The following is a 22281-nucleotide window of genomic DNA, read 5'->3' as shown; positions in this document are numbered from 1 at the left end:
TAGTACATGAAACAATGTTGTGGATACTCTGTCACATATTCAATATTCTGCCACTTGCTGCTCCCTCCCCTTTTTTCACTCCTTGTAAATTTTGATCTCTCTGAGGCGAAATAATAGCTTTTTTTTTTATGCTGAGGGCAGCATTGCTGATTTAGCCAGAGTAATGGCTCACCTTGTCTTTCCAATAGTACCATCAACCTATAATCCTTCTGAGACCTGTTCTCCATTTGTCCTTATTAGGTCACTCTAACCTGCACTTATTGCTTTCCTCTGGCCAGCATCAGAAGTTATACATCTGCTCTGGGACTAACTAAGCAGAAGGACATCCATATCCCTGTGACATATGCAACATAGCCTTAACCTCCACTATTCTGTACGTTCTTGATCAGTTCCTAAACAAAAGTCTCCTCAATCACAATCCAAGAAGTTGCTACTGCTGCAGCCCCAGCCCAGCCAACATAAAGGATATTTATGATGCAGAAACACAATCCCACTGCTCAGCAGTGGATTAGGTATCTCCTTAGAACTCTTGTCGATTGAAATGCATGATGGATATTTCCTTGAATCACTAAAAATGCTGTTCTTTCTACTCAAAGGTTTGGGAGCTACAAACTTTCCAACTGAGGCCCCAGTGCCCCCTAAACCCAAATGCGAAGCCAGCTCCTGTTTCATGGGGGTCAGGTGCACAGAGACAGCAGATGGATTTCAGTGTGGGCCCTGTCCCGAAGGGTTCACAGGAAATGGAGTTACATGCTCAGATATTGATGAGGTAAAATATTGACTTGTAAAAAGAAAAAAATCCCAACTTATTTCTCACATAAATGGGCCCTGACTCTTGCTTTCTGCAGCATTCACTAACAGGCTGCACAGTGAATAGTAATACATCCTGGGCCCAGTTCTTCACTCCATTACACTAGAGGTATGTTGCCATGACTCCATTGTTGTCAGTGGAGTTACATGGGTGAAAATATGGAGTTATACTGTGGTGAATCAAGACCACTGTATTTATTTTTCAAGTATCTGCAGTACATATTTCCATTTTACTGCTCTCTGAATGTTACATCGAAAGGGCAAAGCTATTGACACAGTTATTGGGATTCCACAAAAAGATTAAATATCAGCAGTTATAGGGCAGAACTGCAGAAGCACTTCCTGTTGATTTGGATTTTATTTCTCTGATTTTCAGTGCTCATAAAAAGTTTTAGTTTAAACGGCCTTGGAGACTGAAGTCAGTTTATTCACAGAATTGGCTATGTTTTCAATTCAGCCGTAAAGGTCAGTTGCAAAGGAATAAACATTGGGATGGTGCCGCTTCTTTATGATGTTTAAAGAAAACCTAAAAGGTTTGTTTTAAAATTTTTGTGGGAGGGGGAGTGGTTCTACGTTAGAAATTCAGGTTTTGTTCACCCTTGGAGACTTGAGAATTAGCAGATTAATGACATCTGAAAAACCAAGGAAATGAAGCCTGATTAATCGAAAGAGGAAATAAGAATTATTCAGAAGTGTTTAAAAAAAAAATCCACCACCCACACTTCCTTGGTCCTGATTTTCCACTGCTTTATACTGATTGTTGTGGGGAAAAGTGTAATGGAGCGGAGAATCAGGTTCTTTGTATTTTGGTTGGCTGCAGCACTTACTTAACTCAAAACAGTTTGGTGGGAGGGAAGCTTCCTTTGTTAGGGATTCAGCACTCCCACTCCCTTTCAACTGAGGGCTGAAAAAGCTTCCAGCCCACATTTTCAAAAAGCCACTCAATAAAAAAACCACTCAATATTCCTGGTATTTTGAAGGGGGGAAATAAAATTTTACACCTTCTTTATACATCATAAAGAAGCATAAAAAAAGGCACAAAACATTTACTTTTCAGGCACTATTTAACAGGCTTCTGTTTTTATACCTGCAGATTTATGTCTGCAGTTATTTGCAGAATGTCTAGTCACTTAGAAGGTATTTCTACGCTGCATTGTGAACCCTCTGTGGGACCCGGGCTTGTGGACTTCATGTTTCCAAGACCACACTTGAGCATCCACACTGCATGGTAAACCTGGGCTTACAAATGCTGGCTCTGGGTCTCACAGCCATTGCTAATGCAGCCATACTGCCCTACACGGACCTACTGACTCAAATCTGCAGTCTGAGCTGCGTCCACACTGCAAAATGGCTGCGTTTGGACCCAAGGCACAGTGGGACTTGGGCTCCCACCCACCCCACTAGCAGTGTCTGTGGACCTGGGTTCTAAGTATTTGCTGACCAAATCAGACTGGTTTGTGTGCGGACAGAATGGGGCTTGGGCTCAAACGGAGTCAGAGTCTGCAATGTAGACATATCCTTGGGGAGCTGCAACTGTGATTCCCAGCACAGGTGAACAGACTCTGCGAGCTCTGCTTGAGCTAGCATGCTAAAAATATCAGTGTGGCTGTTGGGGCAATGGTGGTTGCGTGGGCTAGCTGCCTGAGCCCGGACGTTGAGTGGCTTGGACTTGGGAAGCTAGCCTGAGCCGCCCCCCATGCAGCAATGCTCATGTTGCTGTTTTTAGTGCGAGTCTGTCGGTATACCTGCACTGGGAATCTCCCCTCCCAACTGCAGTGTAGACGTAGGCTGAGGTGTTTAATCTACAGATGTACATTGTAGCGTCTAAGCACCTCCCAAGTAATTCAAAATAGAAATAATCTCTTTCTTCCTCCCCAGCCAGCAGGAGAAATAGCTTGAGTATTTGATAGTTGTTTTGATTGCAGGTTGATGTTGTGTGTGCAAGTCAGAGAGAGAAGGTGCATGAGTCTACTTGTATCCGTTTATGAAAAAAAAAAATCTTATAGGGGGAAAACTAAGTTGAAGAAATTGAATGTATTGTTTGTTGGTAGAGTCAGGTGCCCAAACATCACATGACATGAATTATGCCTACTGTTATGTCATGCGCAAAAATGGAGGCCTGCTTTTGTAAATCTGGTCCAAAAGGCATAGCACAATCATCTTCCTCACACTACCTTGCTACTCTGACTCAGCCCACACCTGGATGGACCTTGTCCTTACCTATGGTAGGTGTGCAAGGGCACTTCAGTCTCCAGAGCCTTCCCTGCCCTGGTGATTTTGAGCAAAAAAGTTCCTGTTACTACCATTGGAGCAGCTCCACCAATGGTAGAAGTTGTGGGAGGACTAATGCAGATTGGTCATCAGTGTGTTCAACACCGAGTGGTTCAGGCTTACTTTGAACATGGTCAGATCACACGGAGTTAAAAACACAGGCACTAGTGCCCCTAGCATGGTGGAGCTGAGTTAGTGTCAGAAAGAGTGGTGACATTTTTGCCAAAAAGATATAGAACAGACACAACCCATGTCCATTCACACCTTCGCCTTTATGCCGATAGTGCCAATAAATTGCCAAGCAACGTGGGGCTTTTTCTTTACAAGGGCACGTCTGTTAAACACTGGAATAATGCCTACAACTCACCTCACATAGTCCATCAAATGATAACATTCATTGGGCTACATTAGGTGGACCACCTTTTCAAAATGCAAAAATGTGACACATATAGGAGCCCTGCCCCCTGCTCCTCCTCTTCCCCAAGGCCCCGCCCGCTGGTCGGACCAGAAGCTGGAACTGGGCATTGGTAAGAACCGCCCAGGGAGCCCAGGCTACCGTCGGGAGCCCTGGACCTTCTACCTCAGCGGTCTCCAAATTTGTCATGGTTGCACCCCCCCCCCGATCCCTTTCTGCACCCACCCCGCCAGAGCTGGAAGTGGGGCTACAGCTGGGGGTGGGGCCAGAGCACAGCTAGGGGCCAGCTGGGGTTGGGTGGTGATCACTTCCTGCCTGGGCCCTGCCATGCCCCCAAGTGTTCCTCCCCGCACCCCACAGTTTGGGGACCTCTGCTCTACTAGCTCTGGGCAGGGGACTGTGGTGCCCAAGAAAAGCCCTCGGCCCATGTCCCCCACCCCCAACCCCTGGGTAGGTGGAGGGTCCAGGACTCTGGGGTTCCCCACAGCAGCCCGGGCTCCCTGGGCAGCTCTTACTAATGCCTGGCTCTGGCTTCTGGCCTGACGAGGGGGTGGGGCCTCAGAATAAGAGAAGGAGCAGTGGGTAGGACCACAGAGGGGACAGGGAAGAATCTGGCACAGCCCTTGAGGCTTGGGCAGGCGCAGATTGGTGCTACAGGGAATCTGGGACAAATGCTGTTCCAGACTCATTCAACCTGGTTCTGGGACTTGAAATGTACATTTTTGCACTGTCCCACCGAGTTAGGGACAGGTTGTCACACTAGGCTAAATGTGGGGAGCATTTGAACCAGTGGAAGGATCTCTATGCCCTTATCCACCCCCAAACTGTCCAATTGTCCAGGAAGGACAGTTAACATCATATTGTGTCTCCCTCTGTAAACTGTTTCTGCATGTCATGAAACCAGGGCATTTAAATAGGAGTTTTGTATTCAATAACTGTTAAAAAGGAATCTAGAATTCCAACTAGGAGCCATCCTTATCCCTGTCTGAGCCTTGAGACTGTTAACATCTCTCTAGTAAGGCCTCTTAACACCAACCCAGGAGGAAGCGTTGCTGATTTGTTTGGGGGGGTGGGGGGAGAATGTGCCTCAGAACCTTAAAACATTATCTTAATATGCATTTTGAACTGCATATGTCTCTTCCGTTAATAATGAAATTGTTTGAGCTCCCTCTACTGACTAAAAAAAAATTAATCTACTTTTTCAAATCAAGAGCTACATTATGAGCATGTCTGTCTAGGGTGATCAGATGTCCTGATTTTATAGGGCCGGTCCCTATATTCATGGTGTTGCCTTATATAGGCACTCCTCACCCCCATCCCCATCCCAATTTTTCACACTTGCTATCTGGTCACCCTATGTTGTCTTATGTTTAAGTTCACATTTTGGATTATGCTTTTATTAAATCTTTTTTTCTATTAGGCACCAAAGGATGATTTCTCCCAATTTTGTGTTTAGTAGTCTGTTACAATGGTATTACATTTTTTTTATATGTTGAAGGATATACACTGAACTGTATGTATTTTGTGTATGTTATCCTGGTTTGTTTTGTCATCATTTTATGGATATTTTTGCTTTATGACCAAGCTGAGTTAATCATAGAATCGCAGAAATGTAGGATTGGAAGGGACCTTGAGAGCTCTTCTAGTACCTTCCGCCATGCTAAGGCAGGACCAAGTAAATGTAGACCATCCCTGATAGGGGTTTGTCCAGCCTGTTTTTTAAAATTTCCTGTAATGGGGATTCCACCACCTCCCTTGGTAACCTATCCCAGTGCTTAACTATCCTTATAGTTATAAAGTTTGTCCTACCATCTAAGCTAAATCTCCCTTGCTTCAGATTAAACCCATTACACTTCTTGTCCTACCTTCAGTGGACATGGAGAACAATTGATCACCGTCCTTGTAACAGCCCTTTGAAGACTGTCCCTTTGAGTCTTCTTTTAAGACTAAACATGCCTAGTTTCTTTAACCTTTCCTCATAACTCAGTTTTCTAACCTATCATTTTAATTGTTCTCCTCTGGTCTCCCTCCAGTTTGTCCACATCTTTTCTAAAGGTTGGTGCCTAGAACTGAACTCAATACTGCAGCTGAGGCCTCACCAGTACCAAGTAGAGCAAAACAATTACCTCCCATTTCTTACAATGTCACTCCTGCTAATGCACCTCAGAATTAGCCTTTTCTTCCAATTTGTAATCCACTGTAACCCCAGCTCCTTCTCAGCAGTACTACTGCCTAGTCCCATATTCTTCATTTTGTATTTGTCCATGTGATTTTTCCTTCCTAAGTGAAATACTTTGCACTTGCCTTTATTGAATTTCATCTGGTTGATTTCAGACCAGTTTTCCCATTAATCAAGGCTATTTTGAATTCTAATCCTGCCCTCCAAAGTGCTTTCAACCCCTCCCAGATTGATGCCATCCACAAATTTAAGCATGCTCTCCACTCCATTATCTAAGTCATCAGTGACAATATTGAATAGTACCAGACCCAGGACAGACACCTGTGGGACCACACCAGATAATGGTGAAAAGACCAGGCATCTTTAAAAATATTTTATATTTCTGTTTGAACCATATCTAGGGAGATGAAAAATGAACAGTCAGGATTTGTCTGCCAATTAACAAATGGTGTTGGTATTTGACAAATACTAGACAGGGGCAGGACTGCAACAGGGCATATGCCATTTTTTCTCCCCTCCACCCCCCGGTGTATTTTATCAAATATAAATAGCAGCATTTTGCTATTTGTATGTGCATTGAATACAGGTGGACAGTCATTCCCCAGTGATCTCATGACTGCCACAATTACAGGGCTTTCTACTTTTTTTTGGTCATGTCTATTTGGTCAGACTTCAGAGGGAGTTGAACCCATACAACTGAGGGGAGAGTTGAGCTCATGGTTTGAGACTTCTAGGACAACTATACAATTCAATATTATTTAAGTGCTTAAAAAGGTCACGTTTTGGAATCTGAGATCAACAGAATGTTATTGACTCACTGATGCAGGTTCAACGATTCATTTGTCTTTTTAGTGCCGCTATAGCCCATGCTTCCCTGGGGTGCACTGCGTGAACATTGTTCCAGGCTTCAGATGTGAGGCTTGCCCTCCAGGATACACAGGACAGACAGTTCAGGGGGTAGGGATCAATGCTGCCAAGAACAATAAGCAGGTGAGTGGCAGCCAGACACTGCCATCTCCAGTGTGCAAGGCTGGTTTGCTATCACTTTCGCTTTCCAAATACAGCTTAAAACATTCTAATTATTTTTCATTCAATAAAATTACAAATGTTTTGGGCAGCTTGGCAGAGTGACATCATTTTGTCCCTGACTTTAACAGCAACAACAGGTTAATGTGGGGTGGAGGGGAGACAGGAGAAGGCCTTAGCTAATGGGAAGTGTCCTGTAGGATTTGATAGAAAATGCCAAACTTTCTGTAGGTCCATGTGATATCTTGTAAAAGAGATTTATGTTCCTTCTGTAGATTTCTATAGGATGGTTCATAAAACTTACAGTAAAGTTGGCATCTTTCATACAACTCTGTAGACCAGATTCTGGGCTGAGTCTGGAGTGTCACTATAGTGGCAGAAACACTGCACATGGGCTCCCCTAGGTTAGGAGAGACTTCAGTTGGCCAGATCTGCCATGTTCATGGCTGTTTTGCATTCCTATATGAATACAGCCCTGTGGGTTTTAGTGTAATTTCTATAGAACCCTACTGTTTACGACCCCATTAAATTCTATAGGAGTTTCTCAGAAGGATCACAAACAGATTAAAAAAGCAGAGCATATAGGTGAGACAATTTAGTAATTGGTTCTTCCACACTGTACATAGTAATATGTTTTGTTACCTCACCAATGTGTAGGAAGTTATTTAACAGGGCATTAGTTTGGGACAGACTCTATGGCAGGGGTTTTCAAACTTCATTGCACCATGGCCCCCTTCTGACAACAAAAATTACTACATGACCCCAGGAGGGGGGACCCGAGCCTAAGCCCCTCCGCGCCCCGAGTCCCGCTGCCCCAGATAGGGGGCCAAAGCCAAAGCCCAAGGGCTTCAGCCCCAGGTAGGGGGTCTGTAACCTGAGCTCTGCTGCCCAGCGCTGAAGCCCTCAGCTTTGGCTTTGGTCCTGGTGACCCCATTAAAACAGGGCCGTGACCCACTTTAGGGTCTCTCTCGACCCACAGTTTGAGAACCGCTGCTCTATGCTATTATAAGTGGCCATTTTGTTTGCAATTGTTAAGAGATTAGTCTGCTTTTCCATCACAGATAAAACACAAAATAAGTAATTTTAAAAGAAAAAAAGTTAATTCTACTTTATTTATAGGGCCAAATTAGATTTCCTCTGAGGCTGAGTTAATGCATATCTCAGAAGTGGTATCTGCATAATGACTTTTGGCACAAGGTCAATTAACTGGGAAGAAGTTCTTTGTAATTAAACTGACTGAAAATATTGGCTATATTAAACCAAACAAAAATTGATTTAGCTTCACAACACTCATGTGTGGTAGGGAAGTACCACTACCCCCACCTTACAGATGGAACGGTGGCACAGAGAGACCAAGTCACTTTTCCGCAGTCGCAGAGGAAGTCTGTAGTGGAGCAGGAATGTGAATCCAGGTCTCCTGGGTCACAGGCCAGCATCCTAACCCCTAGACCTGCCTTCCTCCATTTCTGATTTAGGTTGAATGCCATACTGAACATGCTTGTTCATATTTCCAAAGCTTTTGAAGGTGGTCAGTGAGTGATTTCCCTTCACACTTGGAGCTAAGGTTCACTAGTTTTTTATTATAGGCTCCTTATTTTGTTGTGTTAGGTCTGCTTGGATATTGATGAATGTAATAATGGCCAAAATGGAGGATGCGTTCCAAATTCCCAGTGCATAAACACCATGGTAAGTACCCTTTCATTTACTGTTTTCAAAAAATGATCATTTACATCAGGCTGTGATTTGGATCTGTGGTTCTGGCTTGAGATGACCTCTGTATTATATCTTTTGACTCTATCTAAACAAAAAGAAGAATCCCATCTCCTCCCTAAAAGTTAAAACAACTAGTGCTTAATGAACAATTAGCATGGCTTCAAGAACTCCATTCTCTCTTCTTCACCCAGCAATGATGGCAGTCTTCCCTTCATCCCCTGCAGTTGCAGGGAGTTCTGGCAATTGTGCAAGTGTTTGCCGTGGAGCATCCTCTGAAAAGATACATCTTCACTCCCCACTGGGAGTAGATGTAACAAGACTGGAAGCCAGCAATTCCGCCTGGTGCCCTGTAAGTAGGGGCAACCTCTCCATCTTTCTCAATTGCCATAGTATATAGGGGAAGTCAGGGCAGAGGAGGAATGATACAGCTACCAAATAGTATAGGTGTTAAATGTAACTGCTATATTACAGAAGAGTGAGCAGAGTGGAACTAAAAGTGGAATGAGAGGAGTGAAAGGAGGAGAAAAGGAGTGGAAGTTCCTTTTAATGCATTTTGGGCCTTTCACTCCATTTCACCCTACTGCTAAATGCTGTTTCACTGTGAGATGGTCTGCTGTGTATAGCTAAGTATACTCACACAGAAAGAATAAGAGAACCTCCACATTTAAATATTTAAGTTTACTGAGTGCTTCTGGTGATATCAAACTGCAAGCTCTGGGTGAGGTACTTTTACATAAATGAAGTATTTTGTTACTAAACCCCACTCCCCATCTGAATATCTTCCTTTTTTTAAAAAAAGAGATCTACAGCATTTCTATCTGATGCATCTTCTGTCCTGTTACTAGAGCAGGCATCCTTTAGAGATCTTCAACCCTTTTTCATGCAGTCTTTAGGGAGATAAGTGGGCCTTTGGATAAGCCAGTTCTTGAGAAGCTCATGAGTGGGACAGACTGTCTTTCTGCCCTGCCTCCATTCAGTATCATCGGTGTCAGGAAATGCTGCTTTAAAGGTTGTTTAACTCAGGGGTGCCCAACCTCTGGCCTGTGGGCCATACACGGCCCACCAGAGCATTTCATAAGGCCCGTGACCTACTTCAATGCAATACACTAACAGCTAATTCATTAGCATTTTATCATCATATTGACATCATTTTAGTTTACACAAATGTGTAAATAGACAATATTTACCTAGAAACGACCTAACTTAAAATATAAATCAATATAGGTGACTTTAAATCTTATTAAAATATGTAGAATCTGTTTGGCCCACACGAGGTTGTGATAAGGTTTATGTGGCACCATTGGATTTGGAGCCATGATACACCTCAGAATACATTGTGCAAATCCAAAGTAAAGCAGATTTCAGGAGTTCTGAGCCTGGATGAACTGAACCCATCAACTTTAATTAAGGGGGAAAAGAATTGCACAAAGCACTGGATTTCATACAGTCCTAACCCCATGCAGATCTAAGCTAGCTGCCAATTTTCTAAACTACCACTCATTGATTATTTGATTTATGCAGTTCTCCGTCTATCTCCACGTTCAAACTGTATGGCTTACTGCCATGAAAACAGATAGCACAGATGGTGAAAATCCTGAACAAATCCAGACAAAACCCATGTACTTCCTGGTAGAGACAAAATATTCTATATGTGGGTTATGAGTATGCTTTTCCAGTCCACCTGGACTAGGTCAACTCTAACAGGTCACCCATGAAGCTTTGCTGCTTAAGTGTTAGGAAGTCATCTGGAACTCCTAATAACGAGTCTTTGTTTCATTAACGCATAGGGCTGCATGTCTAGTTATGTACATATATATTTGTTCCCTTTCTTTGTCTTTGAAAATGTTGAATGTTATTATTGATTATGGTGGGGTTTTAGCTGACTTTTTCATTTTTTTCCCCCCTCCCAGACAGTAAAAGATTAAAAATAACTAAGCAGAGGGAATAGAGAGCTCAAGACCAAATGAAATGCCTGTGTGGGCTTATTATAACCCATTAGTAAACCTGTCCACACCACAATACCCACCATCAGTAGCAAAGGCTCTAACTGCAACATTCTTGCTTGGAATCTCTGGGCTGGTTTACATAAGAAAGTCAAACTGATGTAGTTTACGGTGCTATTTTAAGCTGATTTAGTTAAGCCAATGCAAAAGGCTGCATGGACACTCTTATGTCAGCTTAAACAAGGCTTATTTTGATCTAATTTATGTCAAATTCTAGGCATTGTCAACAGACAGAAGTTGTACCAGTTTAGCTTAAGTCAGTTTTTAAACTGATTTAAGCAAAACCAGAGAAAACTTTTGATGGACACATTTATTTTAGCTTAAGAGCAGCCGGTTTCAGTTTAGCTTAAAACTTGTTCCCAATTAAGTGAAGCTAAACCAAAACAAGGCTGATTTATACCAAAATAAAAGTGTCCACACATGCTTTGCACTGGTTAAATTGATTGAGGTCAACTAGTGTAATGTGTGTTTAGACAAGAGCTCAGCAAAGAATGAACAGGCAAGGAGATTGTAATATCCTCTCCCATCTTAAAGGTGGCTCATCCTGAGCAGGTTTTAAGGACATTCCCAGGGCACTGTAGAGAAGTGTGGGCGGTTACTGGTACTCTACTTGTTCTCTGGATAAATAGGGGACTTTGGTCCCTCCACAACTGTCAGTCTCACATGTTTGACAGCACTTAGTCAACATGTCTGTTCACAAAAGGAGCTAGCAAGATGCCACAGTGAACATGAAACTGAGCCTGCACATCGTAAGCAGTGTGAGGCAAATCACAGACACACTCGTGCAAATGACTGACTGTCTTTACAGGGTTCTTACCGCTGCGGCCCATGCAAACCCGGTTACACTGGAGACCAGGTCAAAGGATGCAAGGCTGAGAAAAGCTGCAGAAATCGAGCCTTGAACCCATGCAGTGTTTATGCACGGTGTATTGAAGAAAAACAAGGAGAGATTTCATGTACTGTAAGTTGCTGATATTTTAGGCCACTCCAGAGAAACTAGGAAAAAAACAGTCCTACTGAGGCAATGAGCAGGATGTTTTAGGGCCTGTGTACACTTTGATCAGTAAAAAAGTGTGTTTGTAACCAGAGTATGACAACTCATTTGACCCAGTTACAAACAGTCCAGTTGTGTCCAGATAGCAGACTCCCCCCACTCCAGTACATCTAGGTGGTAGCCAGATCTGGGTGGCTACATTTACCATGCTGCCTAGCAGCATTTGTATGATTGAATTCTGGGAAGTCTTTTTCTGTTGAGACCGTACAGGATAGCAGCTCAGATAGCAGTGGCAAAGTGTGCCAAATATCAATGCGCACAGAGCAAGCATCAGCATCACGTGGATCATAGAATATCAGGGTTGGAAGGGACCTCAGAAGGTCATCTAGTCCAACCACCTGCTCAAAGCAGGACCAATTCCCAACTAATTCATCCCAGCCAGGGCTTTGTCAAGCCCGACCTTAAAAACCTCTAAGGAAGGAGATTCCACCACCTCCCTAGGTAACCCATTCCAGTGCTTCACCACTCTGAGTGAAAAAGTTTTTCCTAATATCCAACCTAAACCTCCCCCACTGCATCTTGAGACCATTACGCCTTGTTCTGTCATCAGGTACCACTGAGAACAGTCTAGATCCATCCTCTTTGGAACCCCCTTTCAGGTAGTTGGAAGCAGCTATCAAATCACCCCTCAGTCTTCTTTTCTGCAGACTAAACAATCCCAGTTCCCTCAGCCTCTCCTCATAAGTCATGTGCTCCAGCCCCCTAATCATTTTTGTTGCCCTCCGCTGGACTCTTTCCAATTTTTCCACATCCTTCTTGTAGTGTGGGGCCCAAAACTGGACACACTACTCCAGATGAGGTCTCACCAATGTCAAATAGAGGGGAATGATCACGTCCCTCGATCTGCTGGCAATGCCCACTTATACAGCCCAAAATGCCATTAGCCTTCTTGTCAACAAGGGCACACTGCTGACTCATATCCAGCTTCTCGTCCACTGTAACCCCTAGGTCCTTTTCTGCAGCTCTCTGGCCATGTCCTGCTGTCCAGTGAGCTGTGAAGAAAGTTTTCTGGTATTTAAGTGTGGTTATGGGCTCCTGTCTACATAATGAGATAGTATTCTGACCAGATTACTTGAAGATTGAACATGTCAGATCAGATCTCTGGCAAGGGTGACACATAGCTGGTTGCTGTAGTTATTAGTCATGCAACGTGTGGGCACAAACTGTGCCACTAAAAGGCATACAAACTCAATCAGAAGTTTTAGGGTAGATGGAACCTTAAATACAATGGTCCTAACAGTGTAGCCTTTGTACAGGCAGAATCTCAAGTGAAGTTCATTTATTTTGCCACAAGGAAGACTAATATCAAGGAATTCATACACCAGGTACAGCAGTTCCCCCACGGTGTCTAAAAGGATGAAAACATCACAACCGATGCCTACTGCATTAAATAAAGATCTGTATTGTTCCTCTTTATGGTATATTTAAGGGATTATGAAGGTTTTTTTTCCTGTTGTAATGAAAAGGTTGGACAGATCTATTTATCTAGAAGTATTTCTATTTTTGTATGCAAGCATCCGATAGTGAAGGAGTCATTTAAATTTGATATTGGTTAAAGTAATCTGAAATCCCAAAAGACTATTCCCTGTTATGTTGAACGTTTTCATTCTAAACCTATTTGTCTTTGTTTAAAGAGATGTAGTAGAAGGAATCAGGTGGCTGGAGATTCACTGCAGCAGAGCTCAATTCCGTGTCTTTAAAGATGTCCGCTCTATGGGCAAGGTCTCTAGAATACTGCAATATTTCAGAGCCCCTTTTGTAGCAAGAGTTTATAAGTTCTGTGTCTACAGAGATCACAAATCTGCTTGGGCCAACCAATGAGATGCAGCACTTTTCACTTCTCTCTGTGAAATAACCTGCTGGTTTTAGTCTAATTCTCTATGGATATGTTTCAACACCCCCAAAACACCATGACAGCTAGTATTTATCTGGTTTGCTAAATGGCACTCTCAGTAGAGAGGCCAAGGACACAGTACATATATAGACTTTACTGCCTTTCTACTCTGGGAGGTAGCAACTCTAAACCAAGATTGAAATACATTAGTGGGGCAGCATGAGGAAGCTAGCCCTGGTAGAGTGTGACCAGAGGTGCTCCCTTGCCAAACCTCAATCTTTGCAGCTCATCCAACTCATCACTCTAGAAGCAAGGGACTGATCCTGCATATGAATACCACATATGCTCTGCAATTTTCTTCTGGGGCCTGACGCTAAATCAGACATTTTTCCTGATGTTGATTCTGCTGTCCTCACTCTCTGGCCCTCTAGGTGCATCTCAGTTTTAAGTACATTTATTTCAAAGAAAAAACTGGGATACTTCAAATGTCTGTAACAGAGATTTCTAGATATTGGTGCTGAGGACAGTCAGGAAAGGTCTGAAGTCCACATGCAATTTTATCCACACATTTGAGTGTGCAGTTTCAGCAGTTGTATCCACAAATTAGGTATTTTTGAGAACTGATCGCAATTTAGATACTTAAATGTTCATATGCAGAAATGCCCAATTTGCTAGTGCAAATAATTGTGTGTAAAATATTCCAGAGAAAGTTCAGACTTCTCTTTCTGAAAGTCTGGCCCTCAGAATATGTGTTACATATTTTGGCTCTCTTTTTCCAGTGAGTTTGCATTTTATCATCTTTCAGGGAGACTGTTGACCTCTGCTTCACCTCGGATCACTAATGCCTACATTTTCAAAAGCAACCACTAATTTTGGATGATCACCTTGAGGCCCTGAGGATCTGAGCACCCGCTGGAGTCATTTGGAGTTGTGGGTACTCAGCACCTCTGAAAATCAGGTCCTACGTGTCTGAAGCTGGCAATCCAAAATTAGCAGATACATTTTAAGTTTGGAGCTAAATCTCGATGCCTACCTTAACAGATAGCGATGTATGGTTGAATATATCATTATCAATGTTAGTGCCTCCTGCACTGCATATGGATCCTTTCTGAAACTGACCTAGGGTCCCATCTTGAGCATTGCTGTACATGTTCGCAAAGTGGAAACTTCAGTCTTTCTGTGGCTCTATAATAGTGTTTTCATTTGTAGTGTGGCATTGGTTGGGCTGGTGATGGTTATATCTGTGGAAAGGACATAGATATTGATGGCTATCCTGATGAAAAACTCCCATGCTCTGCTGATAGCTGCAGAAAGGTAGGAGACTTATTCTTTTTAATCACCCAGGGGAGTGATAGTGGGGGGCATGAAGAGGCAGTGGGGGAAACACTACAAAGTGCAAAACACTTTTGCAAGTTCTTTTATGTTTATTTTGTTTAAAATATATTTCATTAAGAAACTTTTCAGGTTAATAGTAAAAAAAGTCAGCCCGCCCTCAGGAGAGAGATTTCAAGTAATGTTGTGGAATACTGGTCATATTTCTTGGGTTTATTTTTTGCTTAGGACAACTGCAGATTTGTTCCAAACTCAGGACAAGAAGATGCAGATGGCGATGGACTCGGAGATGCCTGTGATGAGGATGCAGATGGAGATGGAATTCCTAATGAAGAGGTACTATACACAGACATAGAACATGGTTCAGGTTTGGGATCTTGTGCAAATAGGATGGAATGAAGTTGGCACAAGGTGGGACATTTCTAAACCTAATACAGTACCATTTTCTTAGGCATGTCTCACTGCCCTCACTACATTTAGCCACCTGTACTCACCAGCATCTTCTCTAATGCACTCATTTCTATTTATACGATGCTCACGTCAAAGATCTGAAAAAAATAACACTGTGACAAACAACCTTAACTCCAATCTACCAATAAGAACATAAGAATGGCCCTACTGGGTCAGGCCAAAGGTCCATCTAGGCCAGCATCCTGTCTTCCAACAGTGGCCAGTGCCAGGTGCCTCAGAGGAAATGAACAAAACAGGTAATCATCAAGTGACCCATCCCCTGTTGCTCATTCCCAGCTCCTGGCAACAGAGGCTGGGGACACCATTCCTGCCCATCCTGGCTAATAGCCATTGATGGACCTATCCTCCATTAATTTATCTAGCTCTTTTTTGAACCCTGTTATGGTCTTGGCCTTCACAACATCTTCTGGCAAGGAGTTCCACAGGTTGACTGTGTGTTGTGTGAAGAAGTACTTCCTTTTATTCGTTTTAAACCTGCTGCCTATTAATTTCATTTGGTGCCCCCTAGTTTTTGTGTTATGAGAAGTAGTAAACAACACTTCCTTATCTACTTTCTCTACACCAGTCATAATTTTATAGACCTCAATCATATCTCCCCTTAGCCATCTCTTTTCCAAGCTGAAAAGTCCCAGTCTTATTAATCTCTTCTCATCCAGAAGCTGTTCCATACCCTTAATCATTTTTGTTGCCATTTTCTGAACCTTTTCCAATTCCAAGATATCTTTTTTGAGATGGGGCAACCACATCTGCACACAGTATTCAAGCTGTGGGTGTACCATGGATTTATATAGAGGCAACATAATAGTTTATGACCTATTATCTATCCCTTTCTTAATTATTCCGAGCATTCTGTTTGTTTTTTTGACTGCCACTGCACATTGAGTGGATGTTTTCAGAGAACTATTCACGACTCCAAAATCTCTTTAATAGCTAATTTAGACCCCATCGTTTTATATGTATAGTTAGGATTATGCTTTCCAATGTGCATTACTTTGCATTTATCAACATTACATTTCATCTGTCATTTTGTTGCCCAGTCACCCAGTTTTGAGAGATCCTTTTGTAGCTCTTTGCAGTCTGCCTGGGTCTTAACTATTTTTAGTAATTTTGTATCATCTGAAAATTTTGCCATCGCACTGTTTACCCCTTCTTCCAGATCATTTATGAATATGTTGAATAGGATTGGTCCCAGAACAGACCGCTGGGGGACACCACTATTTACCTCTCTCCATTCTGAAAACTGACCATTTATACCTATCATTTGTTTCCTTATCTTTTAACCAGTTACCAATCCATGAAAGCACCTTCCCTCTTATCCCGTGGCAGCTCACTTTGCATAAGAGCCTTTGGTGAGGGACCTTGTCAAAGGCTTTCTGAAAAATCTAAGTACACTATATCCACTGGATCCCCTTGTTCCACATGCTTGTTGACCCCCCTTAAAGAATTCTAGTAGATTGGTGAGGCATGATTTCCCTTTACTAAAACCTTGTTGACTCTTCCTCAACAAATTATGTTCATCTATATGTCTGACAATATTGTTCTTTATTATAGTTTCAACCTATTTGCCTGGTACTGAAGTCAGGCTTACAGGCCTGTAATTGCTGGGATCACCTCTGGAGCCCTTTTTAAAAATTGGTGTCACATTAGCTATCCTCCAGTCATCTGGTACAGAAGCTGATTTAAATGATAGGTTACAGACTACAGTTAGTAGTTCTGCAATTTCACATTTGAGTTCCTTCAGAACTCCTGGGTGAATACCATCTGGTCCTGGTGACTTATTGCTGTTTAATTTATCAATTTGTTCCACAACCTGCCCTAATGATACCTCAATCTGGGACAGTTCCTCAGATCTGTCACCTAAAAAGAATGGCTCAGGTTTGGGAATCTCTCTCATATCCTCAGCCATGAAGACTGATGCAAAGAATTCATTTAGTTTCTCTGCAATGGCCTTGTCATTCATGAGTTCTTCTTTAGCACCTCAATCATCCAGTGGCCCCACCGGTTGTTTAACAGGCTTCCTGCTTCTGATGTACTTAAAAAAAAAATTCTATTACTTTTTGAGCCTTTGGCTAACTGTTCCTCAAATTCTTTTTTGGCCTTCCTAATTGTATTTTTATATTTCATTTGGTAGTGTTTATGCTCCTTTCTATTTTCCTCACTAGGATTTAACTTTCACTTTTTAAAGGATACCTTTTTGCCTCTCACTGCTTCTTTTACTTTGTTGTTTAGCCACGGTGGCTCTTTTTTGGTCCTTTTACTATGTTTTTTTATTTGGAGTATACATTTAAGTTGAGCCTCTATTATGGTGTCTTGAAAAAGTTTCCATGCAGCTTGCAGAGATTTCACTTTTGGAACTGTACCCTTTAATTTCTATTTAACTAACCTCCTCATTTTTGTGATGCTACATTACTCGCAATTTAATGTCATTAAAATTACAATTATTTAATGACAAATTTCCAATGAAAAAAATACTATGTGACCATGTAATTAAATATCTTCCATTGTTGTTTGCAGTATTGGGGTAGCAGTGGTTGGTCCCGGGATGTTAGAGAGACAAGGTGGGTGAGGTAATATCTTTTACTGGACCAACTTCAATTGGTGAGAGAGACAAGATTTCGAACTTTCACAGAGCTCTTCTTCAAGTCTGGGAAAGGCACTAAGAGTGTCACAGCTAGATACAAGATCAGACCAACCGACAACTCTCTGACACCACGTACTATAGAGAAGTGGTTCTGAAAGCTGGTCTATCACTTGTTCAGGGAAAGCCCCTGGTGGGCCGGGCCGGTTTGTTTAACTGCCAGGTCCACAGGTTCGCTGATCACGGCTCCCACTGGCCGCGGTTCATCGCTCCAGGCCAGTGGAGGCGGCAGGAAGCAGCGCGGGCCGAGGGACGTGCTGGCTGCCTCTTCCCGCCACCCCCACTGGCCTCGAGCAGCGAACCTGCGGACGTGGCAGGTAAACATACTGGCCCGGCCCACCAGGAGCTTTTCCTGAACAAGCGGTGGACCAGCTTTCAGAACCACTGCTACAGAGAACTCAAAGAAGACCCCACACCACAATTTACCCAGGAACTTAAGGATATAATCAAATCCTTCCCCAAACAACTCCAAGAGAAACTCTACAAACCCACCCCCATGAACCCACCCCAGTGACCTTTAACATGCTTCCTAAGATACACAAAGGAACCTGCACAACACTTTCAAAGGACAAGCCTGGGAGCTTAAATTCATGAAAACTTTGCTAGACACTAAAAATCATGGTCTTAATAAAGACATTGGATTTATGGCTTATTACAACAACCTACAATCCACTAGCCCCGAGGTGGGAAAACCTATGGCCCACATCCAGCCCGCAGGACCCTCCTGCCCAGCCCCGGGCTCCTTCCCTGCTGTTCCCCCTCTCCCGCAGCCTCAGCTCGCACCACTGCTGGTGCAATGCTCTGGGTGGCAGGGTGCAAGCTTCTGGGGCGGCACAGCTGCAGAGCCTGGCCTGACTCGGTGCTTTGTGCTGCGCACTGGCGATGGCGTGGCTGGCTCCAGCCAGGTAGTGTGGCTGTAGTGCAGCCAGGCACCGGTGCTCCAGGCAGCATGGTAAGGGGGCAGAGGTGTTGGATAGAGGGCAGGGGAGTTTGGGGGTGTGTGGATTGGGGTCAGGGCAGTCAGAGGGTGGGGAACAGAGGGGTTGAATGGGGGCAGAGGTCCTGCGGGGGGCAGTCAGGAAGGAGGGGGGTTGGATGGGCCAGCAGGGGGACAGGAAGAAAGGATGGTTGGATGGGGCCGGGGTCCCGGGGTGGGGGGCAGTCAGGAATGAAGAGGGTGTTGGATGGGCTGGCGGGTGGCAGTCAGGGGTGGGGGTTCCCAGGAGAGTCAGGGGACAGAGAGAAGGGGTGGTTGTATGGGGCAGAGGTCCCAGGGGACCATCAGGAATGAGAGAAGGGGTTGGATGCGGTGGAGGGAGCAGGGAAGGGGGTGGGATCAGGGAACGTGGGGGGGGGGGGTTGGAGCCAGGCCACAACCCCCTCCCCTAACCCGCCCTCCATACAATTTCCGAAACCCAATGCTGCCCTCAGGCCAAGAAAAAAGTTTGCCCACCCCTGCACTAGCCCCACTTTTTGTGCTATGACCATGCCTTAGAATACATGTTAACTACTTATGCTAAACAATCTGCTCCATCTTGTTCTTAGCTCTGACACCGAGTATCTTTCCCAGACCTGAAGAGCTCCGTATAGCTTGAAAGCTTGTCTCTCTCACCAACAGAAGTTGGTCCAATAAAAAGATATTGCCTCACGCACCTTGTCTCAGCAGTGAAATAGTTAAATGTTGACATTGAAATTTTCACCTCTATGTTTCAGACATAAAAGTTCCATTTTCATGAATTGGGCAGGTCTCACCTCCCAGAACTATTTTTAGAGGCTGTCCACATATTGAGGAAGACAACTCTGCATTTATTTATGTGTTCATTTTTTTCAAGGGTTTCTTGAACAACCAACCATGAGAGCTAGGCACTCTTGTTTTTATTTAAATTAAAGCTTAGATTCTGTAGCATCCATCCAATAGCAGTGTCAGAGTCCACCATTCACCACTTGTCTGGTGCCTCTTCCTGGCTGCTCTGGGGATTAGCTCACAAGGTCAACACCCCTTCCCATGGTTGTACACGGTCACTCCATCTTTCTCTCTGGTCTGCAACCCTTATCTTGCTTCAGGAGCTGCAGGATCCTCTTCATGAGTCAGCCCTCTGTCCAGGTCACTCAGCATTCCCAACTTCAGGGTGTAGGCCTTCAAAGTCTCTGTCACTCCCAGTGACCCCGGCACTCTTTCAGTTCACTGCCGCACCAGTGCCATTTCCCCAGTGGTGGGTAGGGAACCCCAGCCTGCCCTCTATTCCAGGTTCCAACCCAGGGACCCTCAACCCAACAGTTCTGGGCTTTCCTCTCCCAGCACACACTGCTCCTTTCCTGGACTGCTTCCTACAACTCCTGGTTTCCCTCCTTGCTCTGGGTGTACCAGCCTCAAGCCCTCCTCCCTCTTCCCAGGGAGTGGCTGCCCTTTGCCAGCTAGGGTTGCCAATTTTCTAATCACACAAAATCAAACACCTTAGCCCCACCCCTGCCCCAAGGCCCTGCCCCTTATGAGGCCCCGCCCCCTACATTCCCCCTCCCTCAGTGGCTCGCTCTCCCTCATCCTCACTCACTTTCACTGGGCTGGAGCGTGGGAGAGGGTGAGGGCTCTAACTGGGGGTGCAGGCTCTAGGGTGGGGCCAGAAGTGAAGGGTTCAGGGTGAGAGAGGGGGCTTCAGGCTGGGTCAGGGAATTGGGGTGCAGGAAGGGATGAGGGCTATGGCTGGAGGTGCAGGTTCTGGGTTGGGGCTAGGGATGAGGGGTTTGGGGTGCAGGAGGGGGCTCCAGGATGGGGGGGGACAGTGGGGCCAAGGGATTCAAAGTGTGGGAGACAGTTGAGGCAGGGGATTGGGGTGCAGGAAGGAGTACGGGGTCTGGGATGGGGGGGTGAGCTCTGGGGTGGGGCCAGGGATGAGGGATTTGGGGCACAGGAGGGGGTTCTGGGGGGCTCAGGGCTGGGGCAGGGGGTTGGGGCATGGGCTTACCTCGGGCAGCTCCCGGTCAAGGGCGCAGCGGGGCTAAGGCAGGCTCCCTGCTTGCGCTGGCACTGCACTGCGTCCTGGAAGCGGCCAGCAGGTCTGGCTCCTAGGTAGTGGGGCCAGGAGGCTCCATGCGCTGCTCTCACCCACAGGCACCACCCCCTCCAGCTCCCATTGGCTGCGGTTCCCAGACAATGGGAGTGCGGAGCTGGTGCTTGGGGTGGGGGCAGCACGCGGAGTCCCGTGGCCACCCTGCAGAGGAGCTGGACCTGCTAACCCCTTCTGGGGCACAGCATGGTGCTAGGACAGGTAGGGACTAGCCTGCCTTTGCCAGGCAGCACCACCAACGGGACTTTTAACAGCCCTGTCAGCGGCGCTGACCAGAGCCACTAGGCCCCTTTTTGACCAGTCCCTCCGGTCAAAGATCAGACACCTGGCAACCCCATTGCCAGCAGCAGTCCCTGTCCAGTGCCAACTTCCTGGCTTTATAGGCCCTGCCTGTTTCTGCACAGGTGAACCTGCTTGCAATCAACTCCCTGGCTCTTCCTCCAGGTGCAGCCTGTGGAGTTAATAGACCTACCTGGCCACCTTAACCCCTTCCAGTCCTGTGTGGGGTTGACACCCCATCATAGGCAGATATATTAACAGTGTTAATTAAATTAACAATTAAAGTAGCCCATGTCTCAGATTTTGTTACAGCAAAACAATTTTAAAATCTCAAAAACACCCAGGAGCTTATTTGCTAGAGGGAGTAGCAATAAAGTTAGTCTCATCCCCAGAAAAAGAACTTAGGAGCCCCTTTAAGAGTTATTATAACTCAAATAATGAATAGTTCGGCGTGAGAATTCAGTCTCTACTCAGGGCCTGGTCCAAAGCCGACAGCAGTTAACAGGAGCCTTTCCAGTGATTTCAAAGTGCTTTGAATCAGGCCAGGTTCTCAAAGAGTAAGTGCAGTCAGTTTGGGACAATTCACTGTGTTATTGGTGCATAACAAATGTGACGGGTTGGGTCACAGAAACCCCCTTGGGACTGCCACCCGATGTGCTGAGACTACCTCTGAGCCCATTTTCCCTGCCAGCTTGGGACTTCAGTACCCTGTCTTGTTGAGCCAGACACGCTAGCCTGCTGCAACACAGACCCAGGTTTGAACCATGTCCCCCACAAGCTGCTGACTTAACTGAAAACAGCTTAAGAAGTGCTCCTGTCTCCAGCACCCAGATACCCAGCTCCCAATGGGGTCCAAACCCCAAATAAATCCATTTTACTCTGTATAAAGCTTATACAGGGTAAATGCATAAATTGTTCACCCTCTATAACACTGATAGAGAGATATGCACAGCTGTTTGCTCCCCAAGGTATTAATTACTTGCTCTGGGTTAATTAATAAGTAAAAAGTGATTTTATTAAATATAAAAAATTAGGATTTAAGTGGTTCCAAGTAATAACAGACAAAGTAAATTACCAAGCAAAATAAGACAAAACCACGCAAGTCTAAGCCTAATACAGTAAGAAACTGATTACAGATGAAACCTGACCCTCAGAGATGTTCCAATAAGCTTCTTTCAAAGACTAGACTCC

General features: G+C 44.7%; 1 protein-coding gene across 1 annotated transcript in view; it reads left to right on the top strand.

Annotated features, from left to right (window-relative positions):
• Positions 1 to 22281, top strand: part of THBS4 (thrombospondin 4) — a 70975-nt gene that overhangs the window by 26484 nt on the left and 22210 nt on the right. The window contains exons 7-12 of the mRNA XM_039545270.1: positions 597 to 769; positions 6528 to 6665; positions 8310 to 8387; positions 11226 to 11378; positions 14515 to 14619; positions 14866 to 14973. Coding sequence (XP_039401204.1) covers positions 597 to 769; positions 6528 to 6665; positions 8310 to 8387; positions 11226 to 11378; positions 14515 to 14619; positions 14866 to 14973 — 755 coding nt within the window. The remainder of the gene's footprint in view (positions 1 to 596; positions 770 to 6527; positions 6666 to 8309; positions 8388 to 11225; positions 11379 to 14514; positions 14620 to 14865; positions 14974 to 22281) is intronic.

This window comes from Mauremys reevesii, linkage group 6, assembly GCF_016161935.1.
Source record: "Mauremys reevesii isolate NIE-2019 linkage group 6, ASM1616193v1, whole genome shotgun sequence".
Taxonomy (NCBI): domain Eukaryota; kingdom Metazoa; phylum Chordata; order Testudines; family Geoemydidae; genus Mauremys; species Mauremys reevesii.
Note: the sequence above shows the minus strand (reverse complement) of the source record. Positions and strands in the feature narration are given on the sequence as shown.